At 39.6% G+C, this 24,357-nt stretch overlaps 1 protein-coding gene across 1 annotated transcript in view; it reads left to right on the top strand.

Annotated features, from left to right (window-relative positions):
- Positions 1 to 24,357, top strand: part of LOC142221631 (plasma membrane calcium-transporting ATPase 1-like) — a 192,434-nt gene that overhangs the window by 148,135 nt on the left and 19,942 nt on the right. Inside the window, exons 10-13 of the mRNA XM_075291385.1 lie at positions 8,927 to 9,014; positions 9,090 to 9,403; positions 9,486 to 9,684; positions 9,856 to 10,067. Coding sequence (XP_075147500.1) covers positions 8,927 to 9,014; positions 9,090 to 9,403; positions 9,486 to 9,684; positions 9,856 to 10,067 — 813 coding nt within the window. The remainder of the gene's footprint in view (positions 1 to 8,926; positions 9,015 to 9,089; positions 9,404 to 9,485; positions 9,685 to 9,855; positions 10,068 to 24,357) is intronic.

Below are 24,357 nucleotides of genomic sequence, written 5' to 3'. Positions count from 1 at the left end.
CGATGAACAACCGGAGCGAATCAAAAACACGTCCTCTCGTTAAAGCACAAACACGTACCCTATATTCATTTTACAAATTACCTAACTTCACTATTCTCCTTCCCCAAACAGTCATCGAAAAATCATGTACCCTGTATAATTTTAATTTTCTTCTTCTAATTTCAAGTAAATCGGAGAAGGTTAGATTTTGCTCTATTTTTTAGGGATGGTCCAACTCCGCGACCAAATATCGAAAAATAAATTAGAGGGTCTTTGTCTAGACATCACCCCCAACCTTCCTTGGAAATTTCACCCAAATCGGAACTTTGGCCCAATTTTGAAAAAGTGTCCCCATCCCCCACCAGATATCAAAAAATGTGGTACCTTTTTTTCACCACATGATTACCCTCTACGTTCTCCAAACATTTTTCATGTGAAAAAATAAAATTATTTTATAACAGAAGCACTGCGATTAAATAAAATTATAAATGTTTGTAATGTGCGCTGTATGTAAAACATATTTTCCCGCTTTCCGTTGAAACTTTTCTTGAATTTTCGTTGCTATAAACCTTTCCAACGAATGCAAAACCGTGGAAATCGGTTCGTGCGTTCTGGAATTGCATCAGAGATGGCGCTGTATATAAAAAAGATTATCCCGCTTTTCCGTTGAAACTTTTCTTAAATTTTCTTTGCACAAACCTCGCGGAACCCGACACCTTTCCAACGAATGCAAAACCGTGGAAATCGGTTCATGCGTTCTGGAGTTATTGCGTCAGGAAGGAAACCCCGACTTATTTTTATATAGTAGAAGAAGATTTCCTGACAAAGAAAACAGATAAATTATATACATATACTACTGCAGGGAGCCACCGTGGTGCAATGGTTAGCATGCCCGCCTTGCATACACAAGGTCGTGGGTTCGATTCCTGCTTCGACCGAACACCAAAAAGTTTTTCAGCGGTGGCAGTCACTCGAATTCGAATGAATTTGGGGTTTTCTATTTTTGAAAGTTCGATTCGTTTGTATGAGAATACATTGATAATTAAAAATGAGTATTTTTAAATTTTTGGCCTGAGAATTCATTGAAATGTTAACAATGCTTTTACTTTTTTCTTGACACTTATTGTATATGTTCGTTTATTACTCGACAACAAAATATGAAGTGACTTGCCTTTCGAAATAAAAGAACAAAAATCAATTTTCTTTCGTTTGGAATACGAAAGAAAGCTTTCGTTCGATATACAGGAACAGCCCATAAGTGAGCCTGATACATCGGGCTGCCACCTAACCTAACCTAACCTATACTACTGCAATTCTTAAAATAAAATATAAGTAAGCCTGCAATATATATAATAAAATATAAGGGAGCCACCGTGGTGCAATGGTTAGCATGCCCGCCTTACATACACAAGGTCGTGGGTTCGATTCCTGCTTCGACCGAACACCAAAAAGTTTTTCAGCGGTGGATTATCCCACCTCAGTAATGCTGGTGACATTTCTGAGGGTTTCAGAGCTTCTCTAAGTGGTTTCACTGCAATGTGGAACGCCGTTCGTACTCGGCTATAAAAAGGAGGTCCCTTTTCATTGAGCTTAACATGGAATCGGGCAGCACTCAGTGATAAGAGAGAAGTTAACCAATGTGGTATCACAATGGACTGAATAGTCTAAGTGAGCCTGATACATCGGGCTGCCACCTAACCTGGTGAACTTCTCTCTGTTTCGTTCCGTAATGAAGTGGGAATAAAATGTTTGCTAAGCGAAACGGTGATAACAATGGGGAACAAAAAAACACATTCTTATTCAGCAATATAAAGGGTGTTATTGTTCCAAGAATAAATTGAACAAATGATGCAAAAAAGAATAACATTTGAGGTTTTCTTTAAGTCATTACACTTGAATAAGCAAATGATTGAGAAACGCTTGCACGCTAAATTACTTATGAAGATTTATTTGAACAATTTTCTATTTAGAAACAATCTGCTTCAATAAACTCCAAAGGAAGTTTCAAGTTTGTTTATTTATAGTTTCGCATAAAAAAGATTACAATCTCATAAATACAGTATGTGATTCAAGATGATTAAACACAATATTTAGGATAACATAAAAACGAAATAAGAATTAATAACATTAATTAGATATAAAAAGAAAAACATAATAAAAAATGAAAGCTAAAATGATTTAACAATAAAAATTGCGATAAACAAAAAAATTCAAGAATACGATTTTTATCACTTTCTGATTGTTGAAAAAATTAATTTTGCTTGCTAAAATAGTAAACATTCTACTGCTGTTACGAAAAAAAATATTTGCTATTCAGCAAGGGAAATCAGTCAATTCGGCAATTCAAACCGTTGAAAACAAAAAATTAATGCCAACTACCAACGGATCAAATTTAGATATAGCTCCCATATATATGTATTGTCCGATTTCGATACATATATATGGGATTGCGTTTATTTACTAACCGATTTACTAACCGAAATCGGTTCAGATTTAGCTGTAGTTCTCATATATATGTATCTCCCGATTTTCACAAATTTGGCCATAAACCCCTTATTTATCAATCGATCCTACACAAACTTGGCTTACTTACTCTAATCTTCTAAAAGACTCTATGTGCAAAATATCCAAATCGGTTCGGATTTAGATATAGCGCCCATATATATGTAGCGACCGATTTTGAAAAATTTGCCCCTTATAACCTTATTTTTTACCATAGTGGCCTCATTTATTAACCGATCTTACTCAAATCTAGCACAAGGTAATCTCCTGTAATATCAACAAAACGTGCAAAATATAATCCAATTCGGTTCAGATTTAGATATAGCTCCCATATATGTATCCCCGTTTTTCAAAAATTTACCCCTTATAACTTTATTTAGCACAAAGTAACCTTCTGTGGTATCAACCAAATCTGGAAAATATCATCCAAATCAGTTCAGGTTTAGATATTTATTTATTTATTTTATTCATTCACATACTACAAGATATACAAAATCTTTTAAATTACGGTATGTGATTAATGTTGGTACGATTTACAATTTCGAATCATTTAAAGTTACAATTACAAATCAACAATTATAATTACAAATCACAGCAAATATAGAAATATTTTATCATAATCATTAAAAACAAAAAATGAAAACAAAAATGTAGCAAAAGCGACAGATAGTATAATGAAAATAGTGTGTGTTAGAATTTCTCAAACATCATTTATCGTAAGCAAACACATGTTGCTCTCGAAGGAAAATCAGATCAATAGCTGGGTAGAATCGTGGATATTAGTTGAATATTGTTGATAACCTATCAATTGTTTTGAGATGTTTCTGTTTGTGTGGTATACTCTGTTATTAGTGTGTTACTTATTTAGAGTTTAATGCATGGGATTTCCAGAGTAGAGATAAACATATGAATTTTATGACAACCACAAAGACAAAATTACTTGAGAAGAGATCAATGTTATCTATAATGGGTTTCTATTTGTATATGAGTTAGGAGATAAGTTGTTGTGAGGATAGGTTAAGAAATATTTTGTAAGATAGCATGTAAGAATGAAAAATTTAAAATAAATGGTGTGTGTTCATTAACCTCGACCAAAGCGGAGGCATTTTTATTCAGTGTGTATAGGTTAGTATTAGTGTTAGGCAGAAAAATTTCCATATAAGGCATTCTTGAATGTATTAGCATTGCCAATAAATTGAATCGATGCATGTAAAGAGTTCCATAGGCAAGCGGCGTTGAATAAGAAGTGCCATTCAGATACTAGTAGCTGATGTCGTTGTGGAATAATTAAAATTCTTCTGTTGGATCTCACAAAGCGTAATTTATCATAAAGATATTTGGGTTCTTTGGTATAGATAATCTGTTGCAGCAAAATTAACATTCTGATGTTTAATTGTTGCGCAAATTCTACACCATAAAGACATTTAGTGTAAGCAGCACAACTATCAAAGCGTTTGATGCCGCACACATATCTAACGATTGCATTGTATGCTGTTTCAAGGCGACGTTTACTAAAAGCATCAGCACTACCAAACAGTTCACAGCCATAAAGGATTGTTGGCGTTTTTTGCAAGGAGTATGCGGATGTGCAGTGGTGTGAAATATTGTGTTTGATAAAGAGTACGGAGCATACCTAAAATTTTCCCAGCAGTGGTGCAAACATGATCTTTCCAAGTTAATGAGGAATTAAAAATGATTCCCAGGTTCTTTGACTTATTAACTCTCGATGGTTTCATTACCAACTTTAACAGGTAGATCAGACGAAACGACGTGTGTACGATTGCTCATGATTAATAGTTTTGATTTATTTGGATTAATATGTAGACTGTTTTCTGTAGCCCATTCATGTATTTTCAGTAGATCCAAATTTAATTTATCGATTCCATCTGTTAACTCAGATTTTTTAAAACTCAAGTAGGATCTGCATCAATGTGTGATTGTTTGGTTGCACCGATTCTAATCTCTCGAATGGTTCTCCATCTCTTGCGCGAGTCTAAGGCAGAACCAAAACGTTGTTTATAGTACAGTTTTTTAGTTTTTTGAATAGTTTTGTTCACTTCAACTCTTAGAGCTCAAAACTCTTCTTTGAATTGAAATGATTTAAATTTTTCCAACGTTTGTATGCTTCATCACGTTTCGCAATTAATGTTTTTATAGCCGGATTGAACCAGCCTTTTATAGGGTCAAATTGTCGAAAAGTGTGAAGTGGCACTGAGATATTTTGTAAGTGTTTCAAGTTATTGTTCAAATACATAAGCTGATAATTTGCATTTTGAAAATTGTAGATTTGGTCCCAGTTTACACAGTGAAACTGATGTTGAAATATTTCATAATTCAGTTTTGAAAAGTTATAAAAATTTTTTGGTTTGTTTTCAGCAGGCGGCGGGACATCAAACGTCAAAAAAATTAAGTCATGTTTTGAGAAACATGGCACAGATAACTGGTCATATAGCATAATTTTATTTATATCATCCACCATGAATAAATCTAGTAGGCTATTATTAGTCGATGTGAAGTGCTTTGGAGTCAATGTGTTTGCAGTGTACAGACCTATTGAGCCGAAAGAATCAGTAAGAGTTGACTCTACAAGTATGTTTGAGTTCAGATCGCCAGTGATTATTACATCATTATAGTTAATGGCCAGGTGTTCCAATGTATTAATTAGGTCTACAATTTTCCCAAATTTGGCCATAATACTCTTATTTATCAATGTTGCTCAAATTTCAAATGTATATGTATTAGCCGACTTACATGTAGCTATTACATAAATCTTTTGCCCTATTTTCAGAAATTTGGATTTATTATCCACATTAATTGAGCTATTTCCTCCTTTTTAATAATGGACTCAATATTAGTGGCAAACTAACTCTGTAGGTTCAACTATAGCTCCTAAAATCAGACATTTCTGTTCAGATTGTGATTAGACTCCCATTCCCCATTCTTAAATATGGAAATGCGGCTTTTCCCCAAACATATACACTTGATACCACACAAAATGTTTACTGATTCAGTAGGGGTTGTTTTGGGTATGATATAGTCGGCCCGCCCGACTTTCTACTTTACTCACTTGTTAAATTATGCATTATACCGAAAAAACTAAACTCAAATTTTACCTCAAAATTCGGAACATGGAAATTACATAAACATTTTTTAAAATAAAAAAACATAGAGAATCAGCGATAAAAGACAAATTAAAACATGATAAAAACCAAAGTATCAACTTCTGTACGTTTAGGATTTTTTCTTTTTAATATTTGGTACAAAGCTCTTTTGCAAAGCCCAGCTGTATGAAGCGACTGTTTTGAATCGGGTAAATTGCTTTCTGGAATGACGAGATAATCTTCCATTTCCGTTATACCATCGAATTCTACCAATGCACACAGGTTCCAAATCGCTTTTTAATTATTCTGTAACTTTTGAATTGAAAAGATGTCAATATAATGTTTTCTTTGAAAGCTGAGGTGTTTCCTTTTTGGTGGATCCGTAGTGGATCCGTGGTTAGCCTATAGGCGTTGAAAGTAGGTCAACTCATATGCAATATTGTTTTGTTGTTTTAGCTGTTACGAGGCCTCTTTGCTTATACTATCTGCGTTCTGTAGGAGTTGTTTAATGCGTTTGAGGCTAGTTAGTGTATTTTTACCTGATTTATGGCCATTAATATTCTTTGTTGGTTTTTTGCACTAATATTTTTTCTCTTTTGGACTTGAAGCACTGTTTTGTGAAAATTGCGTGTCCATAGTAAAGCTACACGCTTATTCGTAATTTCAACGATTCCATTCTCAAAGCAGTGGATATTTTTATGTATTATTAATTTCGCAAAAAAGTCAATGATGATATTTAATGATGATACTTAATACTTAAAAGATATCCTCAAATTTCTTGAAGTGAAATAACTGGTAAGATCAGCGAGATAGACGTTCAATCGATTGCATATGTCATCAACAATGGGCCCGGATGCCACGATTGTACAATCGTCTGTATATGATACAATCTCGACGCCGTCAGGAGGGGTTGGAATTGAGGACATGTAGAGATTAAACAGCGCCGGAGATATCACCCCACCCTGGGGAACTCCCTGTTTAAATCTACGGGGTTTTGACTTCTTGTCCCTGAATTCCTGGCTCCGCACAGATAATTCAGAACCCAACGCTTGGTTCCTGCTGGTAGGGACGTATTCTCGATGCCCTCGAATAGTGCGGCATGGTCGAATGCCTTCGATAGGTCAAGCGCCACGAGGACCGTCCTATGACACGGCTTGGACTGATTGAGTCCCATATTAATATGTGCTGAAATGGCATGCAAGGGTGTCGTCGTGATATGTACCTTACGGAATCCATATCCATGTTGGGCAGCTGAAAAATTCTCCACAAGGCTGGGGAGGAGTAGTCCCTCAAGTGTCTTGGCTACTGGCGAGAGAAGGGATATCGGTCTGTACGATTCACCTTTACTCGAATCTTTGCCTGGCTTCAGTAGTGGAATCACCCTATCCTTCTTCCAGACATCGGGTATAATGCGTGATTCCAAGGACAAATTGAGGAGTCTGGTCAGGTACTCAACTCAAAGTATTCCCAGATGCTTCAGCATTAGCATTGAAATTCCGTTGGGGCCCAGCGCCTTGGATGCTTTCACGCTGTTGATGAACTTGAGCTGCGATAAATTGTGATATGCCATCGGCTCGGAGGCCACGTATGCGACGAATGGCTCTCACTTTCGCTCTATCACTCTCGGGATGCTCGACAAACTATCGGTTGAAAAACCTGGCGCATCTCTTCGGATCAGTCACCGTCACACCACCAAAGGTGACTGCGATCCCATCATCCTTTGTGGTGGAGTTCGAGAGGGATCTCACTGTTGACCACAACTTACCTGTTCCTGTGCCTAAGTTACAGGTGCTCTAAACAAGTATTCCGCTTGTGCTCGTCGACTATCTTACTAATCTCTAGATTCTGTCCCCTGATTCTAGGATCTGCAGGGTTAGCACGACGGCGTTCATCACGCTCATCTGCGAGTACTGCCGCTTCGGCTGGGAAGTTGGGCCTCACTTAGGCAATTCGACCAGCGGGCATGAAGCGAGCGGCTGCTGCGTTGATGATGTTCCGGAACACCCTCTGGCCAATATGAACATGAGAGGGTGATGGGAGCTTATTGAAGCGGCGATCTGTATATTTTGGCTCTCTTTTGGTTGATAAACGTTCGGCGTTCAGAGGTATGAAATCGGAGGGTCGATTAATGGTGAGAATTATGGGTAGGTGGCCTGATCCTAATGAAATGACGGGTTGCCAGGAAACGTCGTTTATCAGACAAAATCTGGCGAACTGCTGCAATCACCCATAATTCTCGTGGGGCGTCTTCGTTCACCGTGCAAAATATGGAGCCATCTATCTGCTCTGCCAAAGCTATGCCTCTGGTCATTACCTAGGAGAGAATGCCAAAGTTCATGGTGGGCACTAAAGTGTCCTAGCACCATAACCGATTGGTGCCCGCACAACAACCACTCAATGTTTGGGCTATAACCTGGAGCACAGCTACTAACTGGCGGTATATACACGTTGTATAGCTCTATCTCGGCATCCCCAGACTTGACTGGTACTTCCATACATTCCATATACGGGTCGGTGTAATATGAAAGCTAGGCCACCACATCCACTTCTTGCGCGATCCTTTCGTAGCACATTGTATCCATCACAATGGCGTAGTCTGCAGGTAGCATTCAGCTTGGTTTCCTGAATCGCCGCGACCGCTATACTTTTCCCGATTCATAAAATCCACGATCTCACTAATCTTACCTCGGAGCCCTTTGCAATTAAATTGCAAAAACGATGCACTATACGGAACTGGTACAATATATTGGGTGTAAGATGCTGCGGCGGAGAATATTGTTGTACGGGAGATATCGGGGGGTGTCGCGTGGTCTGACGACCCACTGCTGCTGTCGTTTGTACAGCATCCTACCACGTAGTCAGTATGACTATATTCCCGCAGCGATGTTAGGCCGGAGCAGTTCCCGAAGTGGACCCATTCCAAACACTGGTTACACCGAAACCGAACGGTGGTGGCTCATGTTTCGGCAGACTGAACAGTTCCATGATCCGGGGTTTTGCTCTATCCTGGCTCGGACCAACAGCAAACGGTCGAAACAACACGTACACTGATGTGGCAGCCGCTGGTCAATGGGTAGAATCCATCGGGTCAATCCGATACAAAGAACCCGGAGCCTATGTAGTCGACGATTTATTGTGAAATGGTGGTTTCGCAAAAAATGATATCCAACATTATTTTGAGTATCACACTACGTTGTTATTCCACTGAAAAAGATTTTAGATTAAATGCAGTCGTTACTCTAGTTGTCTAGGCTAATAGATCTAAAGTATGCATATTCGAATCCGAATTCGGCAATCACATATCAAACATGAATCTTCATTAATATATTTACATTAATACACAGGTTCAGCAGCATTTGCTTGACAAGGTTTGGCCACGGCTACGTGTTTTAGCTCGATCTTCACCTACAGACAAATATACTTTAGTAAAAGGTATGTATATATCTGGGGACAAATTTAATATTGCGACCCGACCCTGTTTCCTCAATTTCAAAATTTTTATTGCAGGAATAATTGATAGTACAATAAGTGACAACCGCGAAGTTGTGGCAGTTACCGGGGATGGTACCAATGACGGACCCGCTTTGAAAAAGGCGGATGTGGGATTTGCAATGGGAATTGCTGGTACCGACGTCGCCAAAGAGGCTTCTGATATCATATTGACCGATGATAATTTTAGCAGTATTGTCAAGGCTGTTATGTGGGGTCGTAATGTTTATGACTCAATAGCGAAATTTTTACAATTTCAATTAACAGTCAATGTTGTAGCAGTAGTTGTGGCTTTTATTGGTGCATGTGCCGTTCAAGACTCGCCACTAAAGGTATTCCCAATATTTTATTGACTTTGAAATATCGACCAAATAATATAAATGCATTTGTTTTTTTTTTTCAAAATACGCAAAGGCGGTGCAAATGTTATGGGTAAATTTAATTATGGATACATTGGCCTCTTTGGCTTTGGCAACAGAAATGCCGACACCAGATTTATTGTTACGCAAGCCATACGGTCGGACAAAGCCTTTGGTTTCACCAACTATGATGAAAAATATTTTAGGTCAAGCTTTTTATCAATTGATTATTATATTTGGTCTTTTGTTTGCAGGTGAGTACTTGTTTTTTTCTCAATTTCTCCATACTTGTTATTGAATACTCTTTGGATATGAAGTGTTCTGCTCAACATTCCACCAACCCAATGTGATCTTTGAGACGCGTAAAATTTATCTTCATTCTTAATGCCTTTTCCCTCATTACATTAATTCAAAAATATTTTTAGGAGACGTAATACTGGATATTGAATCGGGCCGTGGTCTAGATTTGAATGCGGGACCAACACAGCATTTCACAATAATTTTTAATGCATTTGTTATGATGATAATGTTTAATGAAATTAATGCCCGTAAAATACACGGACAACGAAATGTTGTGGAGGGTATCTTTACCAATCCAATTTTTTATACAATTTGGATTGGCACCATGATTTCTCAAGTAAGTGTGCATAATTTTAATATATAATTTGTAGATTTTTATTCCCATGTTACCATATACAATATATGTGATGCTGTCCGCAATTGTCAGAAGGCAATCGAGTTATTTCTATAAAATCCAAAGTTACGATAAAATAAAAACCTAAAAAGTATGTATCATAATTAGTTAGACATAATTGTTGAAGCAAATGCAAATAGGTAAAAAATGAGCTTCCCAAATTTGTAAAAAAATTACTATATTAATGCACTTCAAAAATTCAATTTTACAAAGAAATGCCCTTTCAAAGGAAGCATTTGAAAAGGGTAGGGAACGTAATGTTAATGCATACTTGCTTATATCTTAGGATTTGTGTTGATCTCTCCCGTATGTTTATCTCCAAATTCGTGCAAGAATTGTTCCGAATTTGGTTGAGAATTGTTTCACTTTATTAGATGTTAAATATATTTACCCGTAAAAAACCCCAAATAAATGTTACTCCTAAAAATCCCCGCAAATGTGTAAAAACTCCCTAAATTTTGTAAGTTGTTGAACAATTTTGTTAGGAGATTGATTATTAATCAATTTTAAGATTTCAGAAGAAATCTAGTCTGTGCCTGTGGCTTTCTTATTTCTTAGAAAACCTAGTAGCTATACGTTTATGCTTTTGTCATTGCAGAGGATTGGGGGAATTTTAAAGCAGAGAAGTGGAGCAACGCAAAGTGTACGTTTTAGTTTCAAATGTAAATTTATAATGTTTATTGAAAATAGACAAAAAGGAGAAGAGGAGAGAGATATGTATATGCAATGATGCTCACCGTTTGAAAGTTGGAGGTGTTATGTATTGATCTGGCATCTTCATGACAGGATCTTCAGATAGTATTATGTGGCAACGTTAATCTTTTATACTGAAAAGATCTCTTACTTTTAAATAATAAAAAAAGTTTGTGAATTGAGTTTCCTTAATTCTTTCATTTCTGAGTGTTAGTGCTTGAGCGCGTTTGCTCAGCGGATATTCTGGTGGTACACCAGAATAAATGGTTTAATGATAGTCCTGGTAGTGCACCAGAACTTTCTTTTAAGAGGAGTTTAAAATTCTTTACTCGGTGGTACACCAAGAAAGAATATAATCACGCCAATTGAAACACCAAGAGGTTTAATCGTAGTGATCATCTTTATTAAATTTATTCAGCCTTATATACTAAATACAAGTAAGTAGTAATAACAACAAAGTAAAAGAAAAATAACATAGTCGAATTATTTGCCGGAATTGCTTATGCTGCAGTTAAATTCTTTTTCCATATGAAGCCAATGACTGGTGTTGAGTTTCATATTATTTGGCTGGTAGCTTGAATAGCATACGCAAGCGAAATGTTCTTGCGCGTGCCATTCAATACCTGACATATGAATTACCATCTTTGGATTGGCTGCAATATAGAAAGAATGAAAAGAGCAGCAGATTTTAATTTTATTCTATTGGAGATTTATTTTATTTTGTCAAAACAAAATAAAAAATCATGAAGAATAAACATATTGCGGCCCCGAGGGGAGTCGTGAATAATTTTGAGAGGCTTGTATAAGCTAATTCCGGTTACCTTGTAGGTTTTATTTAGGATGGGTCTACTGAAATGTCCCATGTTGATCTTGGAGCAGGCTGTGGTGGTATATGCATGTTGGCCCTTTTCTTAAAAATGCACTTTGTTAGTAGGACCACAACAGCGATTAGAATAAGTCCTAATCCACAGTAGCTAACGATCAGGCTATGAACTGCATGGTGGTTTGAGGTTGATGGAATTTCACGTAGTTGTGCCTTCACTTCTGCCTGCAAACGATTTATTTCTTCGAAACCTGAGCGGTGAATGAACGCTTGCGTTATATTTTCCATGTTAGGTAGTGTATTGAAGAATGACATCTCATTGTATGAACTGGACTGGTGTAGGGTCGATGTGATAGTTTGGTGGCTGTTGATAGTAATCATCTCATTTTTTATTGTGCAACCTGCTGGCAGTGTTAATATTCCAGTACCCTGTAAAGGCTGATAGTTGCTTTTACCATTACAGACTGTACTTAATTTCAGCTGTGCATCAGTGGCAAACAGCCATTGATTTTTCTTAAAGAGTTGATACAACACATTGTGGTTAGATAATGCTTCGATATTGCAGCTAGGGTCAGATTCATTGTTGAATAGATGGACTTCGCAGCTACAAATCTGTGCACCTTTATGGTAAACTGCTTGGACATTTGGGCATAAAAAGGTGTTGTGATCCAGTGAGTTGCAGTCAAGTAGTTTGATGTTATCCATTGTAAAATATTGATCACGATGAGCATTAAAAGCTATCATTTCTGATGTCGGCATGAGGGCAACTAGAGTATTATTTACCACTTGTGGAGCTGGTGTAAGGTAAAATAGGTCATATTCATCCTGGTTTGACAATGGAATGAACAAGGTGCAGATAATATGGTCGTTCGATATTGAGGCATGAGCTTTTGCGATGCCATATAATTGTATTATATCTACTACTGGTAGTGTTAAATCTTGCGGTAGGTTAGCCTTTATATTAGCTACCTCGACAGCAAATTGTTGTGGAGTTAGTAGAAGAGGGCTGATTCGACCATGATGAGTGTCAGCCAACAAATCCGTCATGGAAACATGCATTTTTTGCAAGTTATTTGCAATTAGAATTAACTGGATACTGAGCGATAAGATGAGTTGAGAGCGGTAGATATTTTCGTTGTTTGTCAGATTCATGAGTCTACTTATTTTAAAATTTATTTTTTCAAAACTCTCCTGTGTCCGAGCTTCAGATTGCTTCATGAGATTAAGGGTAGAGTCCAGAAATGATGTTTGGTTCCGCAGTAGGTCTTGCAGTCGAGCTTCGTTGGTTTTAATACTATTGATTGTTCCTGACATTTTCTCAGCATAATTTGAGTCCAGAACACCAAATAATGAATTTGCTACGTTGCCGACTATATCTATTGCGCCTCGTTTCTTCCGTAGAACGAGATTTTCTGGAGTGGCTGGCAAATCTTTCTGGATATTGTAGAAATGGGTTATTAGGTCACTACATTGATCGCGGAAGTGTGAGTGATTGCATGTTTTCGCTAAGGCATTGGTTCCGTTGATGAAGAGCTGCAGTTCCTTATGAAGAGGTGCCAGTTCGAAATATATCAGAAGCTTCCATTCTGATAGAATTGGCTTAATGTTACCAATACACTCAAAATTTATACCGGGGTTGCCTTTAATCGGAGTATAGGTAACTTGTTGGCACATCACTAGTGGGAGGAATAATGCTAGAATAACTAGCATGCTGGTTGTGGGAAGGTTAGCACGTTTTGGAGGTGGTGAACCATTTTCTTTGTCGCTAGATGCGGCGCTGCGGCTAAGCGGAAATGAATTATCTCCTTTTTCGTCGTTAGTTTGTTCTAGAGGGAGAGGAGCGAGTAGGTGAATGGCTCGCTTAATGATACCGCTTGAGGTTTTTACTGCAGCTGCCCTGACGAAACCATCTGACCCTGGATAAGTTTCAATGACTTTACCAAGTCGCCAGTTCATGACAGGCAAGTTATCTTTAATTGCGACTATAGTGCCCAATTACAGATTTTGAGATGCAGTTTGCCATTTATTACGCTGCTGGAGTTCATTGAGATATTCCTGGGACCATCTTCTCCAGAATTGGTGTTTTATTCGGGATACTAACTCCCATCGTTTTGCCAAAGTTGATGATGTTGCTTGGGCTGTGACGTCTACTTGAGCAGTTAGAGGTTCTCCAATCAAAAAATGGCCCGGAGTTAGTGCAGCGGCGTCATTAGGATCATTTGGTAGTGGTGCTATTGGCCTAGAGTTTAGTATCGCTTCAACCTCTATGACAATGGTTTCCATTTCTTCATAAGTCAAGGATGCACTCGATATTTCCTTTATCAGAAGACCTTTAGCGGATTTTACAGCTGCTTCCCAAAGTCCACCGAAATGAGGAGATCGCGGAGGTATAAAGTGGAAAGTAATGCTTCTAGTTGCGCATTCTCGTTGTATTTTTTCTTGAGCTGTTGTTGAGAATAACGAGGTTGACAGCTCTGCGAGTTGATTTTTTGCTCCCACGAAGTTGGTAGCGTTATCACAATATAGGTTTTGGCAATGGCCCCTTCGGCCAATGAATCTTTTCAACGCCCCAATGAAGGCATCGGTTGTAAGGTCCGTTACAAGTTCTAGATGAACGGCCTTTGTTGAAAAGCAGCAAAATATCGCAAGATATGCTTTCTGAGGTCGTTTTCCTCTTGTTTTGAAATGTGCCCAAATTGGTCCGCAATAATCTACCCCTGCGTTTATGAAGGGCCTTGCAGGCGTTACTCTTGTTTCTGGCAAATTTCCCATAATTTGTTTCAGAAGCTTTGGTTTTGATCTTGCACATTGAATACATTTGTGAACAGTTTCACGAGCCAAATGCTTTCCTTTGATGGGCCAGAAGCGTTGTCTCACCGTAGCAAGGAGTGCGGTAGGTCCGCAATGCTTATTTTCCTTATGTAACGATTCGAAGATTAGTCGACTTATTGGGTCATTGAATGGCAAAAGCATGGGATGTTTGGCATTAAAACTCAAAGTCGATTCTTCTAGTCTACCTCCAACTCTTAAAACTGTATGTTCGTCCAAAAACGGCGACAAACCTTTGATTTGACTTGACTTCTATAGTGCCCAATTACAGATTTTGAGATGCAGTTTGCCATTTATTACGCTGCTGGAGTTCATTGAGATATTCCTGGGACCATCTTTTCCAGAATTGGTGTTTTATTCGGGATACTAACTCCCATCGTTTTGCCAAAGTTGATGATGTTGCTTGGGCTGTGACGTCTACTTGAGCAGTTAGAGGTTCTCCAATCAAAAAATGGCCCGGAGTCAGTGCAGCGGCGTCATTAGGATCATTTGGTAGTGGTGCTATTGGCCTAGAGTTTAGTATCGCTTCAACCTCTATGACAATGGTTTCCATTTCTTCATAAGTCAAGGATGCACTCGATATTTCCTTTATCAGAAGACCTTTAGCGGATTTTACAGCTGCTTCCCAAAGTCCACCGAAATGAGGAGATCGCGGAGGTATAAAGTGGAAAGTAATGCTTCTAGTTGCGCATTCTCGTTGTATTTTTTCTTGAGCTGTTGTTGAGAATAACGAGGTTGACAGCTCTGCGAGTTGATTTTTTGCTCCCACGAAGTTGGTAGCGTTATCACAATATAGGTTTTGGCAATGGCCCCTTCGGCCAATGAATCTTTTCAACGCCCCAATGAAGGCATCGGTTGTAAGGTCCGTTACAAGTTCTAGATGAACGGCCTTTGTTGAAAAGCAGCAAAATATCGCAAGATATGCTTTCTGAGGTCGTTTTCCTCTTGTTTTGAAATGTGCCCAAATTGGTCCGCAATAATCTACCCCTGCGTTTATGAAGGGCCTTGCAGGCGTTACTCTTGTTTCTGGCAAATTTCCCATAATTTGTTTCAGAAGCTTTGGTTTTGATCTTGCACATTGAATACATTTGTGAACAGTTTCACGAGCCAAATGCTTTCCTTTGATGGGCCAGAAGCGTTGTCTCACCGTAGCAAGGAGTGCGGTAGGTCCGCAATGCTTATTTTCCTTATGTAACGATTCGAAGATTAGTCGACTTATTGGGTCATTGAATGGCAAAAGCATGGGATGTTTGGCATTAAAACTCAAAGTCGATTCTTCTAGTCTACCTCCAACTCTTAAAACTGTATGTTCGTCCAAAAACGGCGACAAACCTTTGATTTGACTTGACTTCTCTATGCTTCTCCAGTTGTAAAATGTCTTCTTTGAAGTTAGAATGCTGTGCGATACGAACTATGACAATAAGAGAATCGTGAAGTTCAAGGGGAGTGAGGGTTGGCCTGTTTTGTCGATTTTCTTTACGGGTTTTGGAATTTTTAATAAATCTCAGAACATAAGCAACAATTCGTTGGAGTGTCTTCAAGGAATTCCTGTGATTTATTTTGTACAAGAAGTTTTCTGCATCAGCGGCCAACATTAGGTTGTGGAGGTTCTGCTTTCGTTCAGTGCTAATCGAATCAGGAGAAGGAAGAAACGCAGGAGGCCAATGTTTCTCGTCTCCGTGAAGAAAGAATGGTCCAAGCATCCATTGGGTTGTTTGTTTCAACTGATGTGGGTCTGATCCCCTAGATATGATGTCTGCTGGGTTATCTTTGGAACTAACGTGTCTCCATTGTTCAGGAGTCGTGTTGTCTTGAATTGAAGCAATACGATTAGCGACAAAGGTGTGAAAGGAGGATGATCTTGAGTTGATCCAATTTAACACTATTGTGGAATCAGTCCAGTAGTAAGTGGGTGTTGTCATCATATCTAAATCGTTCTTAACTTTAACCGCCAAGTTGGCTCCCAGCTGTGCAGCGCATAATTCTAGCCTTGGAAGCGTTTGTTGTTTAAGGGGTGCTACTCGGGATTTCGCACAAAGGAGGTTTACAAGTATAATCTTATTCGGTAAGATTGTTCTAATGTATACTGCTGCCCCGTATGCCTTTTCTGATGCGTCGCTGAAGATGTGGAGCTGAGTGTTTTGAGAAATATGTCCCTTATGGACATGTCGGTGAACGGGAAAGGTTTCAAGTGACTTGAGGCTCTCTCTAAAGTTTCGCCATCGATAGTCGAATTCTGAAGGTACGGCTTCATCCCATGAAAGATTTAGATTCCATAGTTCTTGGACAATGATTTTCGCCCTGACGACTACAGGAGATAGCAAACCTAGGGGGTCGAAAATACGTGCAAGATCTGAAGTGACCGTCCTTTTGGTCACTGACCTGATTGGCGCTAGGTTGACCTTTACTTTAAGTTGGTCAGCTTTGGGTAACCAGGCCAATCCCAAAGTTTTGGTATAATTGGTGTCATCTGTGCTGAAGTCCAGGCTAACTTCTTGGTCGCACTCCGGAATGTTATGAAGCAGGTGGATATGATTGGCACTCCACTTTCGTAAATTAAATCCGTATTGCGCCATGACTTGTTGCAGTTGGCGCTGGATTTCCAAAGCTGTATTCAAGTTGTCTGCTCCGCCCAGGCCATCATCCACATAGAAGTTCTTTTCCAAAAAACTAGCTGCTAAAGGAAAATGCATCTTATTTTCCCTGCTTATTTCTTTCAAGCATCTAATTGCCAGATAGGGGGCTGGTCGGGTTCCGTATGTAACGGTATTTAATGTGAAGTAGTTGATAGGTTCGGTGATATTGTTCCGCCACAGGATAATCTGATATGGTCTGTCTTTAGGATGTATCAGTATTTGGCGAAACATTTTTTCTATGTCTGTGGTAAACACGAAACGTGGCAATCTGAAGCGTAGCAGAATAGCAAACAAATCATTCTGTAGTGTTGGGCCAGTATATAAGACATCGTTCAGTGACTTTCCAGAGGATGTTTTTGTTGAAGCATCGAATACTACTCGGAGTTTAGTGGTGCTGCTTTCAGGTCGTAGGACACAGTGGTGAGGAATAAAATATTTTGCTCCTGTCACATTGTCTATGTTGACTTTAGTCATATGGCCTAGTGCTTCGTATTCCTTCATAAACTGTATATATTGTTGTTTTAAGGTAATGTCTTTGGATAGTCGCCGTTCCAATGATAGGAAACGGTTAAAAGCGAGACTGTGTGACTCTTCTAAAGAGCTTGGTTCGGCACAAAATGGAAGCCTTACGATGAATCTTCCTTCTTTGTCACGTCCAGTATGCTGATTAAAGTGAGCTTCGCACTGTGCGTCATGTATCGATAATTGCTTCTGTGTATTATCGACTTCTTCCAGTTTCCAGAATCGTTCGATTGTCTGGTTCATACTATCTTCATCAGTTAGTACTCCACATATTGATGTTGGCAAATGTTGATCAGATACCTTCCCTGATGCTATCCACCCAAGTGTTGTGTTTTGCAAGATTGGAAGGTTGTCTCCAAGTTGGATTTGTCCGATAGCGAGTAGCTGATGATAATATTCTGCGCCTAATAGGATGTCGATTTTGCCTGGACGGTTGAAGGTAGGGTCTGCCAGCGTTATATTCTTGGGAATTAGCCATTTATCAATGTGGATAAATTGAGCAGGTTGTGGAGTAATTATTTGGGGAAGTACGAATGCCTCCAAGCGTGATGAGAAATTGTTATATCTTGACTGGAGCGAAATGTTCACTCTGTGTTGAACCTTGGTCAGATTTCTTCCTATACCACTAATTGACATAGTCGTAGGTCTACTTGGTAGACCGAGTCGGGCTACTAATCTTTCCGTAATTAGGTTGACTTGAGATCCCGAGTCGAGTATTGCTTTGCATTCGGTTTCCAGACCATTCGCCTTAATCTTGACCAATGCGGTTCCTAGTAGAATATAGGGCCTTCGAGATTCAGAGTTTAAGGCCAAGCTTTCAGCTATGACGGATGGGGTAGTGATAAGCGAAGCCGCAGTGGATTGGTTGGAAGTTGTTGCTGATTCTAGTGTTTTGGGGTGTTCCATTTGATCTTCCTTGATTGATCTACCTGAGGATTTGGAGGGTTGCGTGTGAGATTGTTCAAGGTGGACGAGCGTATGGTGCTTTCTCCCACATTTTTGGCAGCGGCCTAAATTCGAGCATTGTTTCGTGGAATGTCTGCTGCTAAAGCAATTCACACATAACTTCTGTCCCAGTACAAGATTGAGGCGGTGTTTTGTGCTGAGTAGAGCGAATTCCTGGCATCGGTATAATTGATGAAAGTCCTTCTTACAAATGATGCAATGTCGGCTTTCAGGACTGGGCTGGGAAGTCAGGGCGCAATTTTTGGAGCTATTGATAGAGGTTTTTTCCTTTACACCCATTGCTTCCAAAGTATGAAAATAGTTCTCCAAGAACGATAGGAAGTCGCTTATGGTTTGCAGTTCCTTCGGATTTTTGATCATTTGTTCATATTGACTATGAACACTTTTATCCATCTTTTTAACGAGGAGGTGGATTAAAAGTGGATCCCATGACGAAGTCTGGAGTCCCATGTTGGAGAGAGCTGCCAAACATTGTTTTGTTGTGTCATGTAATCGCTTGAGGGCACTTAAAGATCCAGCACCTGAGGGTTGATCGAGCATCCTTTGGATTGCCGTAGCTGCCATAACCCTCTTGTTGTTATAACGATGTTCCAACAATTGCCATGCCGTGGGATAATTGTCTTCTGTTATGGCAAGGTGCGCAATAAGGCTTGCTGCTTCGCCCATTACGTGGTTTTTCAAGTACCACATCTTGTGAGCATTTGGAATTTTCTGCTCATGGATCATTTTTGTGAAGAGATCCGAAAATGATATCCATTTCATATAGTCACCATCGAATTTGAAGATAGTGACTGCAGGCAGTGGTAAAGCAGTTGGTCGGGCCACAACTTCCGGGTTGGAGAAGGTTGAATCCTTGCTGGCACTAGAGAGTTGGATAACTGCTGCCTGGGCCTCTTTCTCGAGCCAGATGTATTTTGCAGTATCGTACCCGAGTAGCTCTGGGTCTGAGTACTTGTCTAGAACATCGTCGTTGAGGCACTCTATCTGTTGCCATAGACGGTTTATTGTGGCCATTTTCACCTCATAGTAGGTTCTCTCCTGGCCACTAAATTGCAAACCTTCTAGTTGCCGACTCAGGGCTTCCATTTTGCCTAATGAACGGCTAATAAGACCGTCGTGACCGCTAGTGGCACCCACCTGTTCATTCTCAGTATGTAAGGATTGCACGTTTGGAGGGTTCTTTGCGTCTGGGACTTTCTCGATGAGCTCATGTTCCAATAGTTTTATACATTCCAAGGCCATGCTTTTGATTTTGTCGTAATAACCGGAAACGAAGTATTCGCTGGACGGATCGATACCCTCTGAACATCGTAGCTGGTTGTCCGCCTCTTCGAATTCTTTCCAGGCGGCATTGAGCCTAGCCAGTCGGTCTTGGTAATATGCGGTGGTTTTTCGGATTTTTGGATCTTTTAATATTTCTGATGAAGTTGGCGATGCCTTCGCCGATGTCCTTCAGCTGTCGCAGGAGCTCAATCTGAGTTTCCATCGTTGATTAGTAACAGTAACGAAAGTTAACTGGTATAGATTATAGGAGCAAAGGTCCTGTTGATTAATTATAGACACAATGGGTATTGTAGGCACAAAGGGTCCTGATGAGTGGTAGCAGGCACAAAGGGTCCTGATGAGTGGTTGCAGGCACAAAGGGTCCTGATCGGTGGTTGCAGGCACAAAGGGTCCTGATCAGTGGTTGCAGGCACAGAGGGTCCTGATTAGTGGTTGCAGGCACGAAGGGTCCTGATGAGTGATTGCAGGCACAAAGTGTCCTGTCACGGTCGCCAAAATGTTAGTGCTTGAGCGCGTTTGCTCAGCGGATATTCTGGTGGTACACCAGAATAAATGGTTTAATGATAGTCCTGGTAGTGCACCAGAACTTTCTTTTAAGAGGAGTTTAAAATTCTTTACTCGGTGGTACACCAAGAAAGAATATAATCACGCCAATTGAAACACCAAGAGGTTTAATCGTAGTGATCATCTTTATTAAATTTATTCAGCCTTATATACTAAATACAAGTAAGTAGTAATAACAACAAAGTAAAAGAAAAATAACATAGTCGAATTATTTGCCGGAATTGCTTATGCTGCAGTTAAATTCTTTTTCCATATGAAGCCAATGACTGGTGTTGAGTTTCATATTATTTGGCTGGTAGCTTGAATAGCATACGCAAGCGAAATGTTCTTGCGCGTGCCATTCAATACCTGACATATGAATTACCACCTTTGGATTGGCTGCAATATAGAAAGAATGAAAAGAGCAGCAGATTTTAATTTTATTCTATTGGAGATTTATTTTATTTTGTCAAAACAAAATAAAAAATCATGAAGAATAAACACTGAGGAATATAACATTGGTGTCAGAAGTACTTGAAACCATGCCGTTGGAGGAGTCTGACATGCAATCGTTGTCGAAGATATTTGCTGATGCAATACAGTAAGCAATGTCGGCGGCTGGGGTTGCAGCGACATCAAGTATTTCACAACAAAATACAAAACCAAGGAATATAGTGCCACCGGTATCAATTCCAACTCGTCGGTTGATGATTATTTTTGTCGATGCGAATGGTCGCTACAGTTGAAGGAGATTACAAGAAATATGTTTTGGTCCATATGGGTGCGGACCTGTATAATTCATTGAAAGTGTTGGTAAGCCCCAGGAGAGTAGATGAATTGTCCTACGAGGAGGTGAAGAACACTTTGGTGAGACATTTTGATAAGAAGCGCAATCAGTACGCAGAAAGCATTAAATACCGCCGAATCGTGTAAGAGAATGAAGAATTACTGGCTGACTTTGTGCTAAGATTACGGAAAGCGGCAACTTTTTGCAATTACGGGGAGTTTCTTGATCGTATGCTTACGGAGCAACTGCTATATGGGCGCTTAAGGAAGAAGCCTCAGGCTGAAGTTAAAGAGCGTGATGGATCTGGAGCGAATGGGGTCAAATGCTATGGGTGTGGCGGAAATTATCAAAGAAACAAATGCAAGTTCCGAAATTCAACTTTTTTCATGTGTAACAAAACCGGCCATATTTCGAAAGTGCAAGCAAGTCAAAGACGGGCCATATCTCGGAAAGTGATTTTGATGAGGACGACATACAACGTTTAAATGCAATATGTTCTAAAAAAGGTTTTAGATCGGGCAAACACATTATTGAGCCCCTAATAAACGGGGTGAAGATTCAGATGGAGTTGGACACTGGCGCTCCATGCGGTATAATGAGTAGAAGTACATTTCAATCGAAAATTGGAAACCAGCGACTACTTAGAACAGACCGGAGATTTACGAGTTACACTGAGCATAAAATAGAATGTATTGGAGGTGCGGTGGTTAATGTAAGTGTTGGTTCATCTACCCGCAAATTGAATTTTTACATAGTTGATGGTGATTTCGACGCGTTATTTGGAAGGGAATGGATTTCTCAATTTGTGAATGAAATTGATTTTGTCCAATTATTTGCTCCATCGGAGCCGGTCATGAGCATTAGAACTGCTACTCCCCATTTGTCACCTGAGGAATTGAGTAGTCTGTAGCATACACTATCAAAGTTTAATGGAATAATTGGAGATACTGCTGGTAAGTTAGATTATCCACCAGTGAAATTAAATTTATATCTGGGGGCTAAGCCAGTCTTTGCTAGAGCCAGAGGCGACAGAAATCGACAGAAAAATTGCCTCGGGGTTTTTACGAGCGGGTCGAATTTTCAGAGTGAACCTCGACGACACATATAGTCACAGCCCTTGTTGTTAATAAGACCAACAAGGGCTGTTTATGAGGCTGCCAATATACCAGCCATTTGGCAGAGAACAATGGAGACCATTCTACAGGATATAGACAATGTATGCAATTTTTTCGACGATATTTTGATATACGTCGATAGTTTCGACAACTTATCAACAACCCTTGACATAACATTGACACGATTAAAGTAGAAGGGGCTGAAACTTAACAGGTCGAAATGTGTATTTGCGGCTCCTGCGGTTGAATTTTCGGGGCATAAGATTGACAAGGATGGAATTCTCAAGTCTGATAAACACGTAGCGGCGGTTAAAGATGCACCAAAACCGAGTAACAATGACGAGCTCCAATTGTTCATAGGTAAGGCAAATTATTATGCATCGTTTATAACAGACTTGTCTACAAAGAGCAGACCGTTGCGCGATATAATGTCGAGAAAGCCTTTCAAGTGGACGGCAGATGCTGAAAGGGCTTACATTGAGATTATAAAATGCGTTGATATCGGTTAGGGTTTTGATGCCCTACGAACCGAATTTACCACTGTTGCTGGCAACGGATGCAAGTGCCATAGGCTTAAGCGCTGTTTTGTCACATAGGTTGCCTGATGGTCGCGAGAGGCCTATAGCTTATGCTAGTAGAACTTTGACAGCGTGCGAACGTAAATACCTGCAAATGGATAAAGAGGCAATGGCCATCGTTTGGGCGGTGAATAAATTTTTCTTATATGTATATGGCCGTCACTTCACCCTTATATCGGACCATAAACCGCAAACGCAGATACTGCATCCGAGTAAGTCTTTACCTGTTTTATACATAAGCCGTATGGCTAATTACGCCAATTTGTTAGCAAATTTCCATTTTACGGTCGAATTCAAATCGACGAAGGCTAATGCGAACGCTGACTACTGTTCTAGAGCAGTGCGAGTTGATGAAAGATGCGACACAATCGCCGAGAATGATGATTTTGACGCTTTTCCAAATAACCAAATAGACCAACTGCCGACGAATTCAACAAAGATTGCCACTGAGACAAGGAAAGATGAGGGATTAGGTGCAATCGTTAGAATTTTGGAGGGGGCAAGTCCCTTGAGGCATATGGGTACAAATCTCCCGAAATGAATTATCGGTTATCAGGAGGATGCCTCATTTTCGAGCATCGAGTGGTTATTCCAGAAAAACTGCAAGGAAAGATATGAGATTTGCATTCGGCACATTTAGGTATCGTCAAAATGAAGGGCATTGCAAGGTCATTCGTTGATTGGCCTGGAATTGATAGAGACATTGAGAACATTGCCAAAAGCTGTAAGGTCTGCGACAAAAATGCAAAAGATCCCCCTAAGTGTAAAGGCCACCACTGGCAGTATCCGAGGTCACCATGGGAGCGCATATACGTGGATTATGCTGGACCTTTCTTGGGATCAATATTGCTGGTAATAACAGATGCTTACAGTAAGTGGATCGAAGTCAAAATAACGCCTACGAGTACCTCGAGTGCTACAATCAATATTTTAGATGAGTTATTTACCGCTTATGGAGTACCAACAATGCTTGTTTCAGATAATCGAAAGAATTTAAGGACTATCTCACTAAGATTGGAGTGAATTATCATAAATTTACGGCCCCATACCACCCGTCCACGAATGGGCAGGCGGAACGATCGGTACAAACTATCAAAAATGCGATGAAGGCTTTGTGAGCAAACAAAAGCAACTTACAAACACATTTGAATACCTTTTTACGTCAATATAGAATAGCCCCTCATTCAACAACTGGACAAGCCCCTGCAATGTTGTTTCTGGGCAGGAACTTACGAACCCAAATGGATTTGTTATTGCCAAAGGACTTGACAACTAAAATGATTGAGAAACAATACATGCGATTCGACAGTTCATTTCGGTCCTTTGATGTTCTGCAGAATGTTTATTTTCTATCCAACAATAAACTAATGGCGAAATGGTTACCAGGAGTAATTTGTCGGCGATTAGGCGACTTACATTATGAAATTTTGTATGGTGGTAAATGCGTGAAACGGCAC

The sequence above is a fragment of the Haematobia irritans genome, chromosome 1 (genome assembly GCF_050003625.1).
Source record: "Haematobia irritans isolate KBUSLIRL chromosome 1, ASM5000362v1, whole genome shotgun sequence".
NCBI classification, from domain to species: domain Eukaryota; kingdom Metazoa; phylum Arthropoda; class Insecta; order Diptera; family Muscidae; genus Haematobia; species Haematobia irritans.
This window is presented reverse-complemented; position numbering and strand designations above follow the sequence as displayed.